This window comes from Macrobrachium nipponense, chromosome 24 (genome assembly GCF_015104395.2).
Source record: "Macrobrachium nipponense isolate FS-2020 chromosome 24, ASM1510439v2, whole genome shotgun sequence".
In the NCBI taxonomy this organism is placed as follows: Eukaryota; Metazoa; Arthropoda; class Malacostraca; order Decapoda; family Palaemonidae; genus Macrobrachium; species Macrobrachium nipponense.
This window is the reverse complement of record NC_061091.1, coordinates 45,060,494-45,078,449: the sequence shown is the minus strand read 5'-3', so window position 1 is coordinate 45,078,449 and position 17,956 is coordinate 45,060,494. Positions and strand designations below refer to the sequence as shown.

Here is a 17,956-nt window from a genome sequence, read left to right as displayed (position 1 = left end):
GGCAATACAATCTTAATACTAGACAAAATATCAAATCATCGCAATAACAACATTAAGATGAAAGGCAGTTATAAAGTAGTCAATATGTACAATATATTACATCCAAGGACCAGTATGACTGTGACGTAACTGGGCTAAGGCAAGAATGCTAGCGAGGCCGGTAGGAAGGAGAAGGCAAAAGAGAGACATAAGTTGGACTACTTACTACTAACCCCAGCTGTGTCAGGGGAAACTGTTTCCCGCTGCCACTGCTGGGAATTTAAGGGCTTCTAAGGACTTGAGATAATGGCGTTTGAATACTGTCAGAGATTTCCAGCCTGTGTACTTCTTCAGATCTTCAAATTTCATATGTTGGAAATAATTAATTGAGGTAGCTATTGCCCTAATATCATGTACCCGTGGGAAGGACTGCGGGTTGGCTTGTTTAATAAAATATAAAATTTGTTGTCTAATTCCTTTTAGAGAAATAGTGCCACCTTTTTCTCTAATGAACAGAGGTCCAGAAAATATCAGGGCAGTCCTGTCTAAATATGCTTTCAATGAAGTGACTGGACATAAAGATGGGTCCTGTGGAAGCGGGACAATCTTCCAGGGGGCCCACCTATCTATTGGATCCTCATTTTTTGCAAGAAATTGGCGATCTGGAGAAAGTAACTTCTCCTGAAGGGAGAAACTCTACATGACCTGGGTCTCTAGATAAAGCCAACAGTTCAGATATTCTGGCTCCTGAGGCCAAACTTATGAGGAACAGTGTTTTCCTCAGGAGGGATAGATAGTCACAGGAGCTACTATTAGTGTCCGAGGCTAATTTAAGTACATCATTTAAGAACCATGACACAGACTTGGGCCTCTCAGTAGGTCTGAGTCTGGCACAAGCTCTGGGGATAGATGTAAAGTATGAATCTGTTAAATCTATTTTGAATCCGAATAGGAAAATCTTTTTAAGAGCTGATTTGGTAGTAGTAATGGTACTAGCTGCCAAACCTTTTTCAAATAATGATCTGAAAAAGGATATTGCGAGATTCGTGGTCATGGTTTGTGCATTAGAGTCCCTGAGGAATGCAGCCAGTTTTTTAACTGCTGAATCATATTGACGCAAGGTTGATTCATGTTTATCAGATTCTAAGAACATGATGTTCTGAGGATCGATATCAGCATCCCTCTGTGCTGCAAACTTTATGAAGTCCATAAAGTTAGGGCTTTCTGAATTCCTGAGGAAGCGAACACAGTCCGCGTTTGCACTAGCTGTGATAGTCTGGGGTTGGGAATCCGTTGAGGGCGGAGACCCAACTCCAGAAGAAGAGGGAACCAATTGCTCTTGGGCCAATTGGGGGCTATCAGAGCAATGTGACCCTTGAACGCCCTGAGTTTGTTCAGGACTTTCAGGAGAAGATTCACTGGAGGAAAGAGATAAATCTTTTTCCACTGATTCCAATCTATAGCCAACGCGTCCGTGGCATAAGCCAGAGGGTCCAGGTTGGGGGCCACATAACAAGGGAGTTTGTGGTTCGACTCGGTGGCGAAGAGATCTACCTGAAGCCCCGGTACTAGCTGACAGACCCAACTGAATGACTCCTTGTCCAGGGACCATTCCGACTCTAGTGGGACCGAACGTGATAGCGCATCCGCCACCACGTTCCTTACTCCCGCTAGGTGAGTGGCCGATAGGTGCCACTTGTTCTTGCCTGCTATTGAAAAAATGGCTATCATGACATGGTTCACGTGGCTTGACTTGGAACCTCCCCTGTTGATGCAGTGTACTACCACTGCACTGTCGAGCACCAACTTGATGTGAGATTTCTTGGCTGGATGAAGTTTTTTCAGGGTGAGGAACACTGCCATAGCTTCTAGTACATTGATATGAAGCTGGCGGAATGGAAGGGACCATGTTCCCTGTACCTTTTTGTACTGGGAGTAACCTCCCCAACCGGTTAGTGATGCATCTGTGTGGATCACTAAGGCTGGCGGAGGGAATTGCAGTGGAATTGTCTTTGACAAAATCTTGACTTGCGTCCAGGGACGGAGACGCTTCCGTAAGATCGCCGGGATCGGAGCTAGCCTGTCCCGGGATCTTTTGTTCGCTTTTGAACGCCAAACCCGGTTTATATCTTTTAGTTTGGCTTTCAGCAGAACATCCGTCACTGAAGCGAATTGGAGAGAACCTAAGATCCTTTCTTGGTTCCTCCGGGACGTCTGTTTGCACTTGAGAAATTGTCTGGTTGCCTTGGCTATTTCTCTCCTTTTCAACAGAGGGATTGATAGAGTATGCGAATCCAAATCCCATCGAATTCCCAGCCACTGGAAACAGGACGCCGGTGTTAGCCGGGACTTTGTCCTGTTTATCTGGAATCCTAGATATTCCAGAAAGCGGATGACTGTGGCGGTTGCTTTGCGGCAAGCTTCGATGCTTGTGGCCCACACGAGCCAATCGTCCAGATAGGCTACTACCATGATTCCCTGAGATCTTAGTTCCTGGACCACTGTTTCCACCAACTTTGTAAATACCCTGGGGGCTATGTCAAGCCCAAATGGCATTACCTTGAAGGAGTAGGCTTGGTTTCCTAAGTTGAATCCTAGGAACGGGCGGAAGTGTCTTGCTATCGGGATATGATAGTAGGCATCTGTAAGATCTATAGAGGTGGTGATGGCCCCATGGGGAAGTAAGGTCCGCACCTGCGAAATAGTTAGCATCCGGAACTTGTCGCAGTGAATGAATAAGTTTAGACGGGACAAGTCTAAGATTATTCTTCGTTTGTCTGAGTCTTTCTTTGGCACGCTAAACAAACGACCTTGAAATTTTAAATGTTCGACTCTTGACACTACTCCTTTTTGAAGGAGATCTTGGGAATACTCTATCAATTCTGCTGTTGGTTCTTGATAGAAGGTGTTGGGTGGGGGTGGACCTTGGATCCAACTCCAGCCCAGACCTTTGGACACAATACTTTGGGCCCAATTGCTGAACCTCCAACGTTGACGAAAGAGGTACAGCCTCCCTCCTACCTGGAGATTCTCATTGGGTTGCTGAGGGGCGACCTCCTCGCCCTCTGCGTGAACCCCTGCCCTTGCTGGCCGCCCTTCCGCCACCTCGCTGACGAAAGGCGCCTCTAGCCCTGCTACCCCTGCCGAACCTATTGAAGGCCTGAAATGCTTGGTTTTCAAATGTTGGGTTGAAGGCTGGGGAGACAGCGAAAGAGGTTGAAGCCTGCGCCTGTTGTGGCTGTGTCAACAGCACGAACTGCTGTTGTGGTTGGGCCTTAGAGATTGATGGTTGGGGAACCGGAACTGCTTGGACCAAAGTTTGTTGTTGAGGAGCCTGGAGGGGCTGGAAATTCCTAGGCTTCTTCTTAGATCTAGTGTTCGATGCGGAAGACTCCGGTTCCCTCTTGGAGACCAGTCACCACCGAACTCTTAAACTTTGATTGAACCTTGCCGCCTCATGTTGCACCTCGTTCACTGCTGAGGCCGGAAAGAGGTCAGGGCCCCATATTGATGAGGCCAGAAGCTTGTTGGGTTCATGACGGATCGTGGATTCCGACAGTACATGCTTCCTACAATTTCTCCTAGCCACAACAAAATCATACAAGTCACATTGCATCATCGACAATAGTGACTTAGTGATGATCTTGAACAACGGCTCCTGTGCATAGATAAGAGCCGCTGCTTCTGTCATGACTAGCGAGTTGAGGGATTTCCCAAGTCGCGTCCTAGCATCGAATTCTGTCTGGATGAGACCATCAGACAGCCTGGGTAATCTCTCACTAAACAGTGAGATGGCGCAGTCCGGTTTTAGTTTCCCAACCGAGAAGGTGGCTGGGAGATCTACCCAGAAGTCATCTGTTCCGGGGAGTAGGAGAGAGGTCGGTTCTGTCTCCCGGAGCTGTGGCATAGGCTCATCTCTCATTGCTGCTTGCAGAGTGAGTTCTGCTACTTTAGATGTGAACGGGATAGGAGTCTCCTCGTCCACAGTAAAGATCGTGAAAGGACTTCTGAATGCTGTAACCTTAGTGCTTACACACTGCCATTCTTCCAGGTTACGGATCCAAGCTTGTTGTGCTTGGTCCCGAGAGAGGATAACTGTCTCTTTTAGGACCTTATCATCTCTTATCAAGGCAGATTCCGTGAGGCGGACATAGCCTATGAAAGGGGCTTGTAACCCTTCCGGGTGGAACTCGAAGTCCTCAATCCTTCGAGTCCCGCAGCCCTCAATCGCAAGCATTCCGTTCATGAAAGGTGCATAGGAGGCCACTCTCCATGGGTTGCTCGGGTGAAAGGGAGGGAGAGTGGAAGAGTCCGGCATTAGCGAGCCTTGGGCTGCTTGACCGGCTTGCTGAAGCCCCGACACTACGCCTTGCTGGAGACCTGCAACAATATTCTCCTGTGTCACCAGCCTATCCGAGATGGCTTGGATAGACTGTTCCGAAGCATCTAGAGAGGTGGATATATGGGCAAGTATCTCTTGAAACTTGGTTTGCACCAAGTTTCTGACCATATTGCCCATTTGTTGCATTATATTGGAGGTAAAGGTCTCCTGGTCAAAGGAGGAGGGCTCTGCCTTCTCCTTGGGTACCTTGGATCTCACTCCTTTGGAGGTGGATACCACAGGGTCAGCGGAGAAAGAGTGAGCTCTTTCCTTAGAAGACTTAGTCTTCGACCCTTTGGAGAGAGACTCGTGCTTAATCTTGTCCGCTCCGGGATGGTGAGCCAGGGCTTTATGGACTTGGCTGGTACCTGACTTTCTTAGTAGGGACTTTGGCAGCGATTTAGAGTCCTGCTTGCCCTTGACTTTAGGGATCGCCGAAGTAGATTTCGATCGGACCGACAGAAATCCGTCGGAGAATCCCTGGAAGGAGGTAGAAGAAGAAGGAGAAGAAGCTCTTAGATGTGCTCAAGGGGAGGCCTTGAGCACCTACAAAACCTGCCTCACTAGCAATCTTATCGTTGCCCACGCCGTCCACCGTCATGGGCTCAAGGTCGAGATCCGGTGCCGCGACTTCTTCTGTAACCTCCTGCACTGACGCCTCCTCTGGGGGCTGGGAAACAGCTTCCTGAATCGAAGCGATCAGGGGAGCTGCCACTTCGGGGTCTACGTAGCCAGTGTTCTTCCCTCCTGGGAAGATAAGCGTAGCCATCTCTTGTGAAAGAATGTAGGGCTGGGCCTTGGCTACATTACGTCCAAATCCCCCCACCCATACCTTGAGGGTGGAGAGAGCAGCGTCCCGGACCGACTGAGCTCCCTGTAAGAGAAGGGTTAGTGTTAAAACTTAAACTTAACTCGTATTACATTGCAACTTAACTTAAACTGCATATCAATGACATATATTACATTGGTCCTCATTGTATATCATGTATACTCTGGAGAGTCACCTACCTCAGAGGAGACTCGTTCCACGAGATTGTAGCAGGTGACACAGTTCTAGTGGTGCCACACTACTGACCCGTCGAGGTGGACCGCGCAGGTGGCGTGGGTCCGGCAGACATCGTGCCCACAGGGATATTGTAGGACGGCGTTGCAGCTGGTCTCCATACAATGGGTGGCCTGTAAATAGAATGATACATGAGTACCATTGATAACCTTCCGGACTATGTCCGTGGTTGATATACCATAACACCGGAGTGTTCTGGTGTTGTAGAAATTATGTTCCAGTCTCGGCCTTCTCTTTGCCATGTACCATGCCGAAGAGTCCGGTAGAGCTAGCAGTAAGTAGTTAACAGTGTTTGTGGTGATGCCAGAGAACAGAAAATACTGAACTCAGGGTAGCTACTACTACCATACGCCGGAGTAAGGAGTATCCGAGCAGGTACCGGGTGTAGAGATGGTAGAGACCGGGTAAGGAGGCAGAGCTTGGTAACTCCGCTGTAATAACTTAAGCTAAAGGGAGGGAGTACCTCCCGGAGGAGCGTGGTGGCTCCGTACTTAAACTAAAGCAGATATATAAGATTAAAGATATACATGCAATACATATAAGAACCCCGCTATGAGGCCGGAGCCTCTAGTTAGTCACCATCCTCAAGGGGGGTCCGGCTATGCCGGGATCCTGTGCCCGCCGGAGCGGGTAGGAGGGGGTGACTAAAGACGGGTATAGACCCAGAGAGCCGAGCTCCCCCGAGCCTGGTGGCCGGCCGAGGCTAGGGCGAGCAGAGCTCCCCCCCCCCCCCCCCCCCTCCTCCTCCCCCCCTCCACTCTGGGGTGAGAGCAGTAGGGTAGAGAACCCGCGCACCAAGAGTCCATGTGGGTACCTCCTCCCATCCTCCGAAGGGGACTCAGATCGGCTGCTGGCGACAGCATGAGCGAGACATCATCCCACCTAGGTGGGGGATATGGAGGGAGGGGGAGGAGTACAGGAGCGGGGTGGCTACTACGCGGTCGCCTGGACCTCTCACGGCCGGGTGTGAACACACCCTTGGTGAAGAAGGCCAGGCGGTAAGAAGGCCTATAGGCCAACTGGAGCCGTCTCACAGACATGGAAATAAATTAATAAACTAACACACACGGGGGGAAAGGAAATAAAATGAGGCAGAGAGAAAGAGATACGTCCTGGAGGAACTAAGCTGAACCACCCAAGAAGGGTGGTCAAGACCTGGAAACTCTGAGCAGCTAGCCTAGTGTCGTGACGAATAAACGCGGGACAGGCGGCCAGGGTGTGCGAGGACTGAGGAGAGGACCAGGGTCCATACAGAGGTGCCTAACAAAGGTAGCCTAACCAACAAGAAACATGCATGCATGAAAACTGAGTCAGTAGGTTGCCGACAGGCTATGAAGCGCGAACACATGCTCGGATAAATTCCCCCGTGTAGTAACTAAAAACGTCAATAAATGTATCACTGGTAAGCATTAAAAGATACTGCTAGGTAATAGTCGAGTCTACATGGTATAGGAAACCGCTTGGGACACGAAACAAGGTAACACAAAGGAGCGAGCCGCTATGGTGGTGCGGGGCCGGCGCCGCATGGGCTGCCGACTCATAAAAACCTAAATAATTCGGTTAAATGTGCCAAGGGCAGCCCCTAAATAGTATCAACTATTAATAGCGGTACTTAACTTGGATGCAGTAGCAGCTTGACGTTCCATGATGGTAATAAAAGGGTTCCAAAGCGAGAACACAACACAGCAAAGAAAAACGCGTGTGCAGCGTGGTCGTGCTATCAAAGGAATGACGTCAGAGGCGCTAGCCGTAGCGGTAGCGGGTAGTGAGCCTTAGGTCGGCTCCTCTCTAGTTGAGGTTTTTTGAAGAAAGAAGAGGCTAAATGGAAAAGGACCTGTGGTAGTGGTTTCACTCGCCCCAGAAGCCATACTGACACCTTATACTAAAGGTGAGCGAGCCAGAATAATCTGGCATTTCCAATTTAGCTTTTCTCTGGTATTATAGCAATATTTTACCTTAGAAATAAGTGCTAAAGGAACGTATTTCACTGGGCGACACAGGCTGAGCCCAGAAAAAGTGATTGCCTCTCACAATCAAAATGCAGAACAAATAGAAAAATCAAAAGTTTCCATAAAGCAAGTAAATCAGAATGTAACAAAAGAACTCAATAAGATAGAAAATATAGTTTTTAAATACCTTTGCACTGGAAAGTGAAGTGATGTTACAAGAACATAAAAACATGCTCAATGCTGTTTTACTTGGTTACAAAGGTATTTTGAGCCCAAGACTAATCACTCCAAAAGAATTAGAAAGCAATACATTACTAAATTTTATATAATTGAGAAGCATTGCTTGCACACCTTTAGTAGAAGATATTTTCATGTACTATAATTTGAAAAGTGCCAAAGTAATCCATGACAGAATTATTTTAGTTCTACTTTTCAATACAAAAATTTCAAATGTGCTAGTTTCTGTATATCCCTTTCCTATGTATATTGAAAATCAGATTATTATTAGAGAGGGCCTAAGTACTCATTTTGCAATGGAAGAACGTGGATTAATGTTAGCCTTTTTAACTGATGAACAATTCAATGATTGTGTAATTTTGAAGGAAAAAGAGTATATATGTGATATTGATAACATATATATAAGACTACTAATGGTCATCCCTGTATCCAAGAGTTGATTTTAAAACAATATCAAGAAAAGGATGTGTCTACACAGTTATTTAATAAGTCATTTGAAGCAACTATAGTGAATTAAGACATTTTTGTATTTTCATTAGATACTGTTATAGCCACAGTCACTTGTCCTAATGTCACCACCCAACTGAAATTTAAGAATATCAAGTCTTTTGCAACATCATGTAAGTTAGTTATACCAAATCAAGACCCACACCTTTTCACTGAATACCATTTCAACAAACATGTGCCATATAAGAAATACACATTTGCAATAGAAGAGTTTAAATTGTCTCAACTAGAATTAAAGGAACTTGAGAACTTGAATTATGTTGATGACTATTACTTGTATACAAAACAGATAGCACCATTTCTTTCATTTGTAAATGTACTACCTTGTCAATAAGTTTGGATGTCCATTCTAGGTTGCGACCCCTATGTAAAGAACTTCAGGTGTGTATATTAGGAAAAATAAAGATTAATACTTTTGAAATTAGCTATACTATTTAAAATTGCAACTTTTCTCAAATGATAAACCTTGCTTTTAAAGAACAAAGGTTTTGTTTATACGTAGTAAAAAGTTATAGATATTGGTACTGTACCTATCATTGATGCAAACCTACACCTACCCCTACTGCCATTTTTTTTATAAGTAATTATGAACCTTTTGTGACATGGAGGGTAGTCACTTTTGTGTGCAATAGTTTGAACCTTTTGAAGTTTTCGTCCTGTTGAGCTTTTAACTTTCTCAAATTTCCAGTTGAATATCCCGTTTTGTGTGTTTTCGTAAATTGCTTTATTTCATTCTTAACACTGCACAAAGGATTTTAGCAGCTTTATTTTCCATTTTCTTCAGGAGTCAAATCAGAATGGTGCCTGCCATTGTTCATCACGACTTACATAAGATCAAGAGAACGTCTGGAAGCACTTATCAGAAGAAAAGTATATCAGGGAAAGTATATAACAGTGAGCTTCATGACAAAGATAAATTCCAGACTATTGTGCTTATAACTGATCCTTCTTATTATGAGAATCTGAAGTCACTGGAGAGGGATGGGGTAAGATTATTCTCTTTTTTTTATGCATGTTTAATGATACTATTGACCTTACGTTATTACATACTATACTACTATTGTTAAAAATAATGCACGGTTGGTATTTACTGGAAAAGGTTCTATAACAAATATATATTCATTCATAGTAATTACAGTAGTGTAAATTATGTATAACATTTTCATCACCATAAAAATTTTCATATCTGATTTTCCCAGTATGGGGTCTAATTTTCTCTTGTGCACTTTTTGCCAGAATGCCTTGATTTATATTTACTTTTCTTGCCAGTGAGTTCCCACAAAGTAATGTTCAGACCTCAGTATTTGAGATCTCTGTTTGCAAGCTGCTGCTGTCACATCACTCTCCAGGATCCTCATTTGAAATCTGATCTTCCCATTGCGTTTCAGCCTTGGATCTTTGTATGAGAATCACACCCTTTTAAAATCTCCTTTTGTTTCCCCTCTGCCAAAGCCTCCCTGTCTCAGTTTCATTGAGTAGTGCAGGCCCAATACATCTTAAATTGTTCCTACACAATATACAAACCATCAGTCCTTTACATTAGGAATTACCTTAGGCAAAGCTGGAAAATAGGTATTCTCATGAACAAGGTGGTTAGGCAGTAACTACTGTCCGGTAGGCAGGAATAGCTGCCTGCTTGGATGTAAACATTCCAGTTTTGCTTTTGGCCGTCATGCGATGCAGACATGTTTGCATGAGCTGTTTGCCTGACTGTCGTTAAACTCGTTTTTTCTGGTGGGATCTTTTCTTACTTTTTTTAATATAGTTGGCCCCCCATATTCATGGGTTTTAGGGATCACAACTTGCTGTGCTTCAGGCTTTTGACCATTCCACAAGTGTTCACTTGTGTCTTAGCTCTCATTGCAAAATGGTTACATTTAATCTTGATAAGAGTATCCCTATACAGTGGTACCTTGAGATACGAAAGGCTCAACTTACGAAAAACTCGAGATACGAAAGGCTCAACTTACGAAAAACTCGAGATACAAAAGCTGACACGAAAATTTTTACTGCTCTACATACGAAAAGTTTTCAAGCTACGAAAGGTTTCTGAAAGTCCAAGATTCGCCCGATAACAATTTTGAAACTTGCGCCGCCATCTAGTTCTAGTAGACTCGCCACCATCCTCCTGCTCTCCCATTGGTTCCTGATGCTAGCCAAGCCATGAGATCCTTCTCTCCTATTGGACAGCATCCCTCCCATCATGCATCTTACGTGGTGGCGTGCCTTCGCTCGGCCACTTCGCACCCGAAGCTTTATCGTACGCATGCGGCATTCGTTCGGTCCAACGATTTCGTTTAGTATCGTAAATTCGTTAGTGATTTCGTTGTGCTACTTTATTGTGTTGTGAGAACCTAATTAGTATACGTACTACATACGTAACTTAATTATGTACAGTACATATAGTCATGGGTCCCAAGAAAGTTGCTGAAGTTCACAGAAAGAAGAGAATGCTTTTTATGGAGACAAAAATGGAGATAATAAAAAAGTATGAAGCTGGCTTGCTGTTGAGTGTGATTGCTAAGGAATACGGCCGAAATCTGTCGATGATAGGCACCATCCTTAAGCAGAAGGAAGCCATCAAAGCGGCTACACCTTCCAAGGGCATGACTATTTTGTCCAACAAGAGGAGCCATGTGCATAATGAAATGGAAAGGCTGCTACTTGTATGGATCGAGGACAAAGAAATCGATGGCGATACGATAACCGAGACGGCAATCTGCCAGAGGGCGAGCGCTATTTTCGGCGATTTGATTGCCCAAGCCGAAGACGACGGCGGAGAAGGGACATCAACGGCAACCCCAGAGTTCAAGGCTTCTCGTGGGTGGTTCGAAAAATTCCGTAAACGGACTGGCATCCATTCGGCGGTGAAGAAATTGAAATTACGTAAAGTTTAAAAAAGTAAAAAGAAATTTAAAAATCAAAAAAAGACAAAATAAATTTTATATTGCAATACACCCCCTGAACACCTGAACTAGCCCTGGTCACTTACCAGCCCGAACCATCATTTATTAAAAATTTACCAAATCTTTGGTTAAAATAAACGATCAGTGTTGCCAATCTCCTGGCAAACACCCTCGTTACCTAGTTACCAGCCCACCGCTAGTAGCCCTGCCTCACGGGCCGGTCACACCTGCCCTCTCATGTCAATCACTTATCGTTCGCGGTGGAGTACAGATGTATCCACAGCGAACTCCTTTTTGGTCTTGCCCGGCCTTCATTTGCACCTTTAATTTGATTGATTTTGGTGACGAATTACGCATCCCTTTGGATTATGGTTGGATTGCTCTTAATACCTTGTCATTAGACATTGATTCTGCAAAGGAAGAAACAACACAGGCTACGACAACGACTACTGCATCCTCGGCCACGACATCACAGAAAACGACGAGCGGAAGTTCAACAACGTATCGTCTTTGCCAACAATGCAAGAAAAGGATGAGTACCCTATGACACGATAGTCTTTCCTTATGCGTAAATTGTAGGCCTGTTCAATATAATGTAAAGACCAGATGTTTGGAATGTCAGGAGTGGTCTTTGGACCAGATGTTAGGGTATCTCAAACATAGGAAAGGTCTCGTATTAAGAAGTAACTGTAGGCAGGAAGAGACTAACGTAGATCAAGATAAAGACTTAGAGACAGTGCTCTTTAAGAGAATTGAGAGTACGCTGACATCGAGTATGACATCTGTTACCGATTTTATGTCAAGATTATGTGAGGATAGATCGAGCAATAGAGATACTGAAATTACTAATTGTTCTTTTCCAGCTCCCCTGCCTGTTCCAGAATCAGCCCTAACCGGTGCTGGGGGTTATGGGGATCCGCAAGCCCACAGGGCAGGATCCGCCGTCCCCCCTGGCGCGGAGCAGGCAGTGTTGGCAGCAGATTCCCCTTCCCTCGATGACATCTCTGTTACCGATTTTATGTCAAGATTATGTGAGGATAGATCGAGCAATAGGGATACTGAAATTACTAATCGTTCTTTTCCAGCTCCCCTGCCTGTTCAAGAATCAGCCCTAACCGGTGCTGGGGGTTATGGGGATCCGCAAGCCCACAGGGCAGGATCTGCCGTCCCCCCCTGGCGCGGAGCAGGCAGTGTTGGCAGCAGATTCCCCTTCCCTCGATGTGTAAGTTCTCAGGATAATAAAATCTTAGGTCAGATATAAACGAGTAGAGATAATAGGCTTCATAGTGTTTAGTTTAGGAAGAGAAGTGCAGGCTTCTTCGGGTCGGTTTTCTATTAAAAGTAGTAGTTTTTAGAGGCACAGTGTCCTTAGAGCATCTTTAGGCTTTTTCCTGCTTCGAGTTCCTTGCATCAGAGGCTTTAGGCCAGGGTTGGTTTTTCAGATATGCTCCTTCGTCTTTAAGGTTACTTCCCTCTACGTATACGATACGATAATTGTTAATATCAACTAATTCTCCGTTCAATGCATATTGACTTACGATATTCAGTATGAAGAGAAATCGAATAAAATTAACTACGGTTAGCCTAGTGTTCACGATGATATAATCGTATGCATATTCAGTAGCCTAGCCTAACCTAAAGTATTCGCTGTACAACATATCGGTGCTAACGCTGTAGGCTTAAGGCATTCTTGACTTCGGATAATTCAATACAGGTGTAATTAAAACGAAAACGAGAGAATCCGATCTGAGGATAATTAATATTGAATGTAATCGAACAGAATGAAGATCGGAGTTCTGTCCGACTAAAGCATTATAATTGTATTATGTGTATCATCATAATTGGCGTAGTATAAACACTAAACTCGGCAGTCATTCACGCTGGAATCAGCGGATGACGAATACGGGTTTGCGTCGCCGTATCCATCTCATTCTCTCCGATTGACTAAAATGACTAACGTAACAACACTCTCACTTATGCCAAGTTTGTACAACGTCTTAAAGGAGACGTGTCTTCAACTATGTTGACATTTAATATAGTCAATGAGGTATCTATCTTGGGCATATAATCAGATGTCAGATATAAGGAATTGTATGTATGACGTCTTCATATGTTTAACAGACTATTGCCGTCAGTATTTACATTGAGCTTATGTCAATTACCAGTTACAAAGTTATTTACCAGTCGTATTATCAAATTACAATGACAACTGAAATTAATATTAGGCCTAATAAAGTTAATTTAATTACCTTTAAATATTATTTTATTACTTTTCAATTAAATTACAATTACACTAGCTTGTCGTCAAACAGCACTATTGTAAGGTGGTGTGGTTTAGACAGACAAGGATGCCGGCTAGTCTATTTTTTTTTTTTTTTTTTTTTCTCCTTGGCTTCAGATTCAACCATATCACTTGGTCTCGGCTAATGTTTTTGTCCTTAGTTAGCATATTTAATGAATATCTGGATACTTAACTTATGTAACGAAGTCATACTGTTCGTCTTACGATGTAATTTAAGACCAAAATTTGACTGATACGTCTCATTGGAAGCTAGTTTTTTCCCTCGGGTTAGATGTCGTTTAAATTTAGGATTCCGTTCGTTTTTCACTCGTTTTCATAGGTATTACGAAAACCTTACACTTTATATACGTTATTAATCCTTTGTCTGTGTGAAAACAAGGTATGAGCTCTTTCATGCTATTAGTTTCTTTTACCACGGCTGCGTTGGAATTCATTACAAAAGCTCGGGACTTCTGTCCAGGTTGCTGATGAACGTAATTTTGCCTTATTAGCTTCAGCTGCATTTATAACATGAATTACAGTAATTACCGTCCCACGCGGATGAATACAATAACGGATGTTGCTATCGGATTCGATTACTGTCACACGCTGATCAATACAATAAAGTGATGTTGTTATAGGAGTCGATCGCATTAGCAACAAGTTCTCGTTCGGTTGTTCATAGCTGTACGGAGTTATACGAGTATTATCGTTAAGATAATACCCTTTTAACTTGCTGCAATTTGCGGAGGTGGAGATATTAGACGATCGTAATTTCTCTCTCTCTCTCTCTCTCTCTCTCTCTCTCTCTCTCTCACATAATCTCCGGATCTCCTCTCTCTCTCATCTCTCTCTCTCTCTCTCTCTCTTTTCCTGATTTTATCTCTCTCTCTTTTCCCTGATTTTATATTCTCTCTTTATCCTAGGACGATTGTGTTTCTCTCTCTCTCTCTCTCTCTCTCTCTCTCTCTCTCTCTATCTCTCTCTCTCTCTCTCTCTCTCACTTTTCTGATTCATATTCTCTCCATATTCTCTCATCCTATTTTCCACGCTCTCCTAACACTGGACTCATTGTGCAACAGAGGTTTTTCTTCTTTTCACACCTTTTCAAACTTTCTCAATTTCCCTTCAGCGCTGACTGACCTCATAGGTCCCAATACTCGGCCTTTGGCCTAAATTCCATTTTTAAACCCAACAATCTTGCTGTCTGAGTTAGTATTAGAGTAGGGAGCGACTATTAGGAATATGTATAAAGTATTCATGATATGATATATCACAAGAGGATTTTAAGTATTAGGACAGATAGGAAAGAACATGTCTAGGTCTATCTGAGGGTATTCTTTCAAGTGCCAACCAGGCAGAGTACAGACAGGCAGGTACAACACTACAAGAGGACATCACTACGATCAACGACACTGTCGCAGACGCACCGATGGACATGATTGTCTCCTCCGTACATGAGAGGCCTAAGGCCACATGGGAGGTCTTCATTAACCTCCATACATGAGAGGCCGAGAGCCACATGGGAGGTCTTCAGATTCCCTCCACCACATGAGAGATTCCCTCCATACATGAGAGCCGAGAGCCACATGGGAGGTCTTCAGTTTTTCCTCTACTCAGGTGAGGCACATAGCCAGCTGAGAGGAAACAGGTTTGTATCCCTTCCGCACTCAATGAGTTTTGACCTTAGGGTAGAGGTGCAGGGAGTTTTTCCCTCCACATATGGCAGGCCTAGAAGGCCACACATGGGAGATTAGCTTGGACGAGTGACAAATGAACTTCAGACTGACTCGCGTACTTCAATTATATGACTGACAACTTAGTACAGTGGAGGGCCGGGCAGATTTGATTCCCCACCTCCAAATAATGTTGTTAATCGGGCTAGTTCAGGTGTTCAGGGGGGTATTGCAATATGAAGTTTTTATTGTAAAACTAATATTGTAATACCTACCTGAACACCTGAATGATTCCCACCCTCCTCCCCTCTCATACAGAGTTATTGAGTTATGATTGACGTGAGAGGGCAGGTGTGACCGGCCCGTGAGGCAGGGCTACTAGCGGTGTGGGGGCTGGTAACTAGGTAACGAGGGTGTTTGCCAGGAGATTGGCAACACTGATCGTTTATTTTAACCAAAGATTTGGTAAATTTTTAATAAATGATGGTTCGGGCTGGTAAGTGACCAGGGCTAGTTCAGGTGTTCAGGTAGGTATTACAATATTAGTTTTACAATAAAAACTTCATTTTAAGTTTTTTGTAAAGTTAAGTGTTACAGTTTTGTTAATGTGTTTTGTAAAGTTTAGTTTGTTTTTCTGACATTTTTTTGTGTTTCGTAAAGTTAAGTGTATGTATCTGCCGTTTGTCCTCCTCCTCTGCCGCCACTTTCGGAGATAGCCTCACTTGAAAGGTAAGCTTCCACATTTTATGTTAGAGTAATAATATTTCTTGTACACTAATATACACTTTATTTACAGGTTTTGCATTTTTATTATTATGTATTGAATGGTCCAAACTGTTGTAGTATTTCATTGTTTATAGGTCAATTTACCTTTATTATGAAATTTACTGGGGTGTTTTTGTAGGGCTTGGAACGGATTAGCCATTTTACATTAAAATGTGGTCCAAGATACGAAAACCTCATGATACGAAAGGCGCCTCGGAACGGATTAATTTCGTATCTCGAGGTACTACTGTACTTAGACGATTGGCTTCTTCAGTCACAAACAGAGATAAAGTACACAGAGGGCCTGCAGAAAACACTGTCGTTAGCTTAGGAATTAGGACTGCTAATATACAGGCAAAAGTTGCAGTTACTCCCATGTCAGGAGCTAGTCTTTTGGGGATAGGATAGACTCAGTGAGTTTTTGGGCTTCTCCATCCCCACAAAGAGTGGAGTTGTGCTTGCAGAAAGTGGAACGATTTCTAGACCCTCAATAGAACAGTTTGTGTCACTGAGGAGACTACATATGAACAATCTACAGTTCTTCCTGCTGGCAAACCAGAACAGAAAGAAATTTTTGGATTCTTTTGTGTTCCAAATCACAAAGGAGATAAAGGAGGACCTGCTGTTGTGAAAATTAAAAGACAGACTTTTAGAAGGGAAGTCTCTTCTACCACTGAGCCTCAACCTAGTGTCCTTTTCAGATGTATCAGATCAAGGTTGGGGAGCGATACTAGGGAACAAGGAAGTCTCATGGACTTGGAATGTGTAACAGAAACGGTGGCATATCAGTCAGAAGGAATTGACTGCTATCCACTGGGGGTTGTTAGAATTTGCGGACAAGGTCCACAACAAAGTAGCAAAGTAGTGGTGGTCCATTCGGACGGTACGACTGCGCTCTCATACATAATAAAACGGAGGAACCCATTCCTTTTCTCTTTGTGAAACGGCAAGAACCCTGTTGTGGGTGAAACAGAACCAAACCAGATTGATAACAAGGTTCATTCAGGGGAAATACAATGTACTCACAGATGAACTAAGCTGCAAGAAGCAGGTCCTTCCTACAGAGTGGATGATGAACCTATTGGTGTGACTCGATCTATGGAAACTTTGGGGCAAACCAATTTTAGATCTGTTTGACACAGCAAAAACCCATTGTCTCCCTCTTTACTGTTTGCCAGCCCCAGACCTGAAAGCATTGGCAAGGGATGCGATGCTTTTTGACTGGTTGAACAAAGACTTGTATGCATTCCCTCCATTCAAAATGGTGAGAGAAGTTGTCAACAAATTCAGGTCTCACCACATCATCTCAATGACCCTCATTGCTCCATTCTGGCCAGCACAATAATGGTTTCCAGATCTACTAGATCTCCTGGTGGATTGGCCAAGATTGCTTCCACAGACAACTGGTCTACTCAGACAGCCCCACTTCAGGAGATTTCATCAGGGAGACTGTCCGGTGACTTACAAGCGAAAGGTTTTTCAAACCAAGCTGCAAAAGCTATTGCTCAATGCAGAAGAAAATCTTCAAGTGATGTCTACCAGGCAAAGTGGACAGTTTTATCGCAGTGTCTTACCGAACAATTATACAGCTGTAGGTTCCCTACGAATGGCAGACAATAGATTCAAAACTTCCGCGGTGGCGCTGCCATCGCTGATGTAGGTGACGTCATCTCCCTCCACTCGAGGGAGCTACAGGTAGAACTGCCCAGGTAACATCAATTCGTTCTCTGGTGAACATTGGTGGTCGGTGCAGACTTTTTCTTCATTTGTTGGGAAGTATATCTTTCCAATATCGGTGAAGTATTCAACTCCATGTTTGTGGGATTGAAGCTATTTAGCTGAATTTCTTTTCTGCAATTTTGTGGTCTTACCATCATGTCGGACTCTATTCCTTCAGTAGTTAGGTCCGGAGGGTGCAAAACTAGGTTAGTTAAATTAATTTATGATTCGCACACTAAGTGCATTAAGTGTAGGGGTTGTGAGTGCTCTAGAGAGTCTACTTGTGATGAATGCAAGGATTGGAATGAACAATAGTGGAAAGTTTATGTTTCTCACTCGGGGAAGGTAATTAAGGACAGGAAGAGGAAGGTGGCTCTCAGAGCTGAAAGTAAGACTAGTTTAGCTTCTTGTGCTTCTTCTATTGAAGCGCCTGCTCCTATTCCTTCTCCTTCTCTTATTATATCTCCGATCTTGAGTCCTCCTACTCCTGCTC

At 43.8% G+C, this 17,956-nt stretch overlaps 1 protein-coding gene across 2 annotated transcripts in view; it reads left to right on the top strand.

The window, feature by feature from the left end:
• Positions 1–17,956, top strand: part of LOC135205593 (uncharacterized) — a 514,233-nt gene that overhangs the window by 146,712 nt on the left and 349,565 nt on the right. For both annotated transcript variants that reach the window (XM_064236362.1, XM_064236363.1), the window contains exon 4: positions 8,901–9,102. In XM_064236362.1, the coding sequence (XP_064092432.1) occupies positions 8,901–9,102 (202 nt within the window). The remainder of the gene's footprint in view (positions 1–8,900; positions 9,103–17,956) is intronic.